Genomic DNA, 4,742 nt, shown 5'->3' with positions numbered 1-4,742 from the left:
ACTTTAGGTGTTAACAACATTAATTAATTATCCGATGAAATAGAAATTTAGGCATGCAACAATAACAAAGTATTTCTCACAAACTCTTCTCACCAAATTGTTTGAGAACCGTGTATGAAAGGCACGACTTGATACAAGGGAAATATTTCTTTTAATATTTTGGTGAAGTTAAAATAATGGAGAACATATCTTCTATGTTCTGAACTTTGTTGTACTGGCAATTTCAAAACATAATCTTACATTGTATGGATCCCAGACTGAATTATCCAACAAAACCAGAGAGCATGTTGCTGTTTTCAAATTAACTGAATGAGTAGACGACACACTCTATCCCCGTATCTAAGAAGAGCTCTCTTTTACGGATCAAATTTGAAGAATGTTTTGCTTTCAAACTAGGTGAAATGTAATGGAAAATTTAAAGTACTAAGAATGTAAAAATGAAGTTCATTATATTTTTTTGAGTTTTTATCTAAACTCTGATTTGCACAGAATGTGAAGTTTACTAGACACACAGAAAAATTGCCTATCCCTTTTATTTGATTCAAGGGATTGGATGTATAACAACCTTTCCAGTGGCTCGGTTTGTTTCAAGGTAAGAGAAGGCTTCAGCAAGCTTATCAAAGGAGAATGGACCTTTGGGGTCTACAATTGGCTTCACCTTCCCACTTTCTAAGTAAGGGTTTAGTTTCCTCAGAACAGCTCCATTGGAAGTAACTACAAATCTGAAGCCAGGTGGTGTAACAGCACCTGTGAGTGCCACAACACTGCCGCCTTCTTTCACAGCCTTCACTGCCCTGTCACATTGCCCTGCAAGTCACCAGCAAGTTACGAAACACAATCAACATGAGTAGCATAAATTAGTGTTGGGGAAAGTGGGAGTATGGGAAGAAATTTTTGTGATTTTCCTTTATAGAGTATATTATTCATTGAATTTCAGAAAATTAAGTATGGTATACATGCAACAATAACAAAGTATTTCTCACAAACTCTTGTCGCCAAATTGTTTGAGAACCTTGTTTGTATGGAAGATCGGAAAAATTGATAAAAGGGGAATAGATATTTACCAATGGCATCATAAACTACATCAAATTTTTCTGGCAAATCTTCAAAGTTCTCTTTTGTGTAGTCAATAGCCAAATCAGCTCCCAAGCTTTTCAATAGGTCCAAATTTCTAGTACTCGAAGTGGCAGCAACTCTTGAAGCTCCAAAAACTTGCTTAGCTAGCTATTGGTCATTGAAGATACGAATACAATATAACTTGTCAGTTGTTAAGTGTATGAATTTTCTTATAGCATTTTAAAGTTTTAATATTTTTTCAGTTGTTAGCAATGTTAATGCATTTCCTCTGTTGATGCCTAGTCAAGTAAATTATGCTTTCCATTTTCACTCGTGTCACAAAATGTACTAAGATAAATCTAAAAGAAAAAAAAAATGTGTTAGTTTATGAAAAAGAAGGTTTGAAGTACTCTAGAACAATTGCAACTGGGAGAGATGGTAAACAAACTTACAATCCCTGCATCTCTGTTGTAAAACTGCATAGAAACCTTTTAAACCAACAGCACAGTTTTCCAAATAAATTTTGAGCTGATACAATATTACTTTTGTTGGGAAATGTCAAATGTCTATGTAGTGTATAAGTACAATCACAAGTCAAAATGGCTAATTTGTTAGCAAGCATTTTCCATTTACAAATAAATAAAGTCTTAAACTTTTTACTTACTGAGCACTAATGACTAGCAGTAAGATCGGGGATACCAGATGAGAGGTAAAGTGATGTATTTACCAAGAAATGCTATGAGCTGAGTTAGTTGAAGCCTTTAGTCAGTAGATGAACTTATTTAATCACTGGTTCATTGTTTAAGGGGCAAAATCTTTATGTAACATTTGATAACTACAAATTATTTGATATACATCATGCAAAGAGAGGAAAAACTTTAAAAACTATTGTTTTAATTTTAAGTGTGGTAGAACTAATTTGGAGAGTAAATACCTGAATCACTAGGCTACCAACTCCTCCAGAACCATTTAGAACAAGAATAGATTTACCAGGAGAAAATCCAGTCCTCTCCAAACCCTCATAAGCAGTCTCAATTGCTAGAGGAAGAGCAGCAGCTTGAGCAAAGTCCAAATTCTTCGGTTTTGATGCCAACAATTTCTCCTCAACAGCTGTGTACTCAGCCAAAGACCCGAATTGCTTAGGTCCTTCTAGTGCTTTCTCATTTACATCTCCATACACTTCATCACCCACTTTAAAGTCCTTCACTTGACTACCAACCTTCACCACCACACCCGCTACATCGTAGCCCGGAACAGTCTACGACAAAAGAAACCAAATTTGATTTCATTGCTTAGTTACTCCAACAAAATTATGAAATAAGCTAAAACTATTCTTTCCTTTCCACCCAATTACTGTAAGATTTCCTCCGTTGCTAAATAACACCTTCAATTATGGCCTTGTTTGGCTCAATAAATACTTATGAAAGAATAACATAAGTAAAATGAGTTAAGTTTCTCCCACAAGTCAAAACCAATTTAGGCACTTCAACTTTTATAGCAGCTCTTTCATTTTTTTTCTGCAAAAGTTTATTTTAACTTATGCATAAGTTAATTTTTGTTTATGAAAGAAATTTAATTCATTTTACCTTTTTTGAATTTATACGCTTTTCGTGTACTAGAAACAGTTGAATCAAGGTACCAATTTTTAATTGCACTGTTAGAATAAGAAAACATGCTGCTAATTAATGAGTTAAATATCTATGCATTGTTAATCCACAAATTTTTACACACTTAACTAATCAGAAATTATCAAATATGACTTTTAAAATAGTTATTGTAAAAATTAACCAACTTACTTGCATGACAATTAGACTATGTACATTTTTCTCGTAATTAATTACCCCTTTTTTCCTTAGGAACATAGGAATGGAAGTTTACCACCAACCATGATTTTATTTCATGTCTCCTATTTCCCTACTAGACCATGAATCCAACTCCAATTCTCACTCACACATACACATAAACAAGAGAGAATGAAAAACGAACAAAGTTGAAAGAAAGTGGGAATCACCGGAAGGGGAGAATCAGTGGCCTTAAACTTTCCCTGCCTCCTCTTGGCATCAACAGGGTTAAGAGCAGCAGCAACAACTTTGATTAGAACCTGATCTTCCTTCACATCAGGCACAGTAACATTGGAGTCCAGCTTCAGAACATCCACACCCCCATATTCCCCATAGACCCATGCCCTCATCTCAGAAGACACAGGTGTCACTGCCACAGCCTCAGAAGAAGCAGGTGCTGTGGCCTGAGACTTCACCAACACCACTCTGGTGGTGGCAGGCCTTGCTGAAAAAGGGAGCTTGTGAGGTGTGATTGGAGTTCTGTTTTTTTCCCGGAAAGTGAGGGGAAATTTGCGAGAAAGTGGAGAGGTGGAAGAAGGGAGGGAAGGAAGGGAAGTGAGTTGTGAAGTTGTGGAGGAGAGTGAAGCTATTAGAGACATGTTTTGCATATCACTTATCTCTGCTTCAACCACCCTTTGGTTTTGGTTGGTTCGGTTATAATATAACGTTAGTTAGTGTTTTGTAATTTTGCAACATTAGCTTCATGCCCACACCACCCAATTGTTGCTTGACAAGTCACAACAAAAAATGACAAAACTAAAAAAAAAAAAACATTTTTTCACGTCAGTTCTTCAATTACAGTATAATTTTTTCAACTTTTTTTTAAACTTCCTGGCACAAGGGTATTTGTTAAAAAAATTAAAATACTAAATTATTGCAAAACATTATTATATAAAAATTTAAAAAACATTTATTATTTGTGGTTTTAAATATTTAAAAGAATGTATTCAATAGTCTTTAATCTATGTACTTAATTCATCATATTTAAAATTAATAATATTAAAATACAATGTAAAAAAATGTATGTTTGGAAAATATTAATTTCTAAAAATAACTACTTATGTTTGAAAGTTCTCTTGATTTTTTTAAGAAAGCATTTCTTTAAAATAAATTGAATTAAACATTTATAAATTACAGAAGGATGACTTGGTTGTTTTTTTTTATAGCATACTTTAGTTTATATTCAATTTTAGTTCCCTAAACTTTTAATTAGTTATATTTAATTCTCATACTTTGCTAACTATTAAAAATAAGTCACTTACTTTATATTTTGTCTAATAATTAACTATATATAAATATATAATGAAAATGTAATATAGTATTAATTTATATATATTGGGAAATGAATAAAAAATATAAATATAAAATAAAAAAAATGATTCTTTTATAATTTTTTAAAATTTATATAAAATAATGATACGTTACGTATGCTATATTCTTGATATACAATAAAATATGTAATTTTAATAATTAAAAATAATAAAAACCAAATGCAGAAATTAAAAAATTGAAATTTCACTTAAATTAAGTTTTTTTTTTTTTACGAAACACTTAAATTAAGTTATGTACGAAATTTAACCTTGAATAAATACAGAAACACGTGTAGATGCGCAGTGGGTGAGCAAGGATATTATGTGTGTAAAAACGACGCCGTGCAAGTTTGTTTGTGCCTTCGTCAATTGTTTGTCAATGCCTGTTGTTTCCTCTTTCATGAAGTTCCTGCCTGGACGCTCAAGAAGGAATGAGAAATTGTTAACATCTCTAGAAAGCTCCATTTCACATCGTGATCAAAGATGCATATATTATATATTTACTTTTTATATCTTTCTTTCTGGTTGGTATTTT

The 4,742-nt window shown here is 32.5% G+C and overlaps 1 protein-coding gene across 1 annotated transcript; it reads right to left on the bottom strand.

Moving 5' to 3' along the window:
- Positions 1-262: 262 nt before the first annotated feature.
- On the bottom strand, positions 263-3,544 carry LOC114397499 (2-methylene-furan-3-one reductase-like). The gene is made up of 4 exons (XM_028359556.1): positions 3,068-3,544; positions 1,991-2,314; positions 1,065-1,224; positions 263-807 (listed from the first exon to the last, which is right to left on the bottom strand). Exons 1-4 carry the CDS (start codon positions 3,503-3,505, stop codon positions 542-544), a joined length of 1,188 nt encoding a protein of 395 aa, XP_028215357.1. The 5' UTR covers positions 3,506-3,544; the 3' UTR covers positions 263-541.
- Positions 3,545-4,742: the final 1,198 nt, after the last annotated feature.

This window comes from Glycine soja, chromosome 18 (assembly GCF_004193775.1).
Source record: "Glycine soja cultivar W05 chromosome 18, ASM419377v2, whole genome shotgun sequence".
In the NCBI taxonomy this organism is placed as follows: domain Eukaryota; kingdom Viridiplantae; phylum Streptophyta; class Magnoliopsida; order Fabales; family Fabaceae; genus Glycine; species Glycine soja.
Note: the sequence above shows the minus strand (reverse complement) of the source record. Positions and strands in the feature narration are given on the sequence as shown.

Coding starts and splice junctions, on each gene's coding strand:
- LOC114397499 (XM_028359556.1), bottom strand. CDS start 3,505: ATGCAAAACATGTCTCTAATAGCTTCACTCTCCTCCACAACTTCACAA. Junction 2,315..3,067: donor CCACTGATTCTCCCCTTCCG/GTGATTCCCACT, acceptor CTTTTGTCGTAG/ACTGTTCCGGGCTACGATGT. Junction 1,225..1,990: donor TTGGTAGCCTAGTGATTCAG/GTATTTACTCTC, acceptor AATGACCAATAG/CTAGCTAAGCAAGTTTTTGG.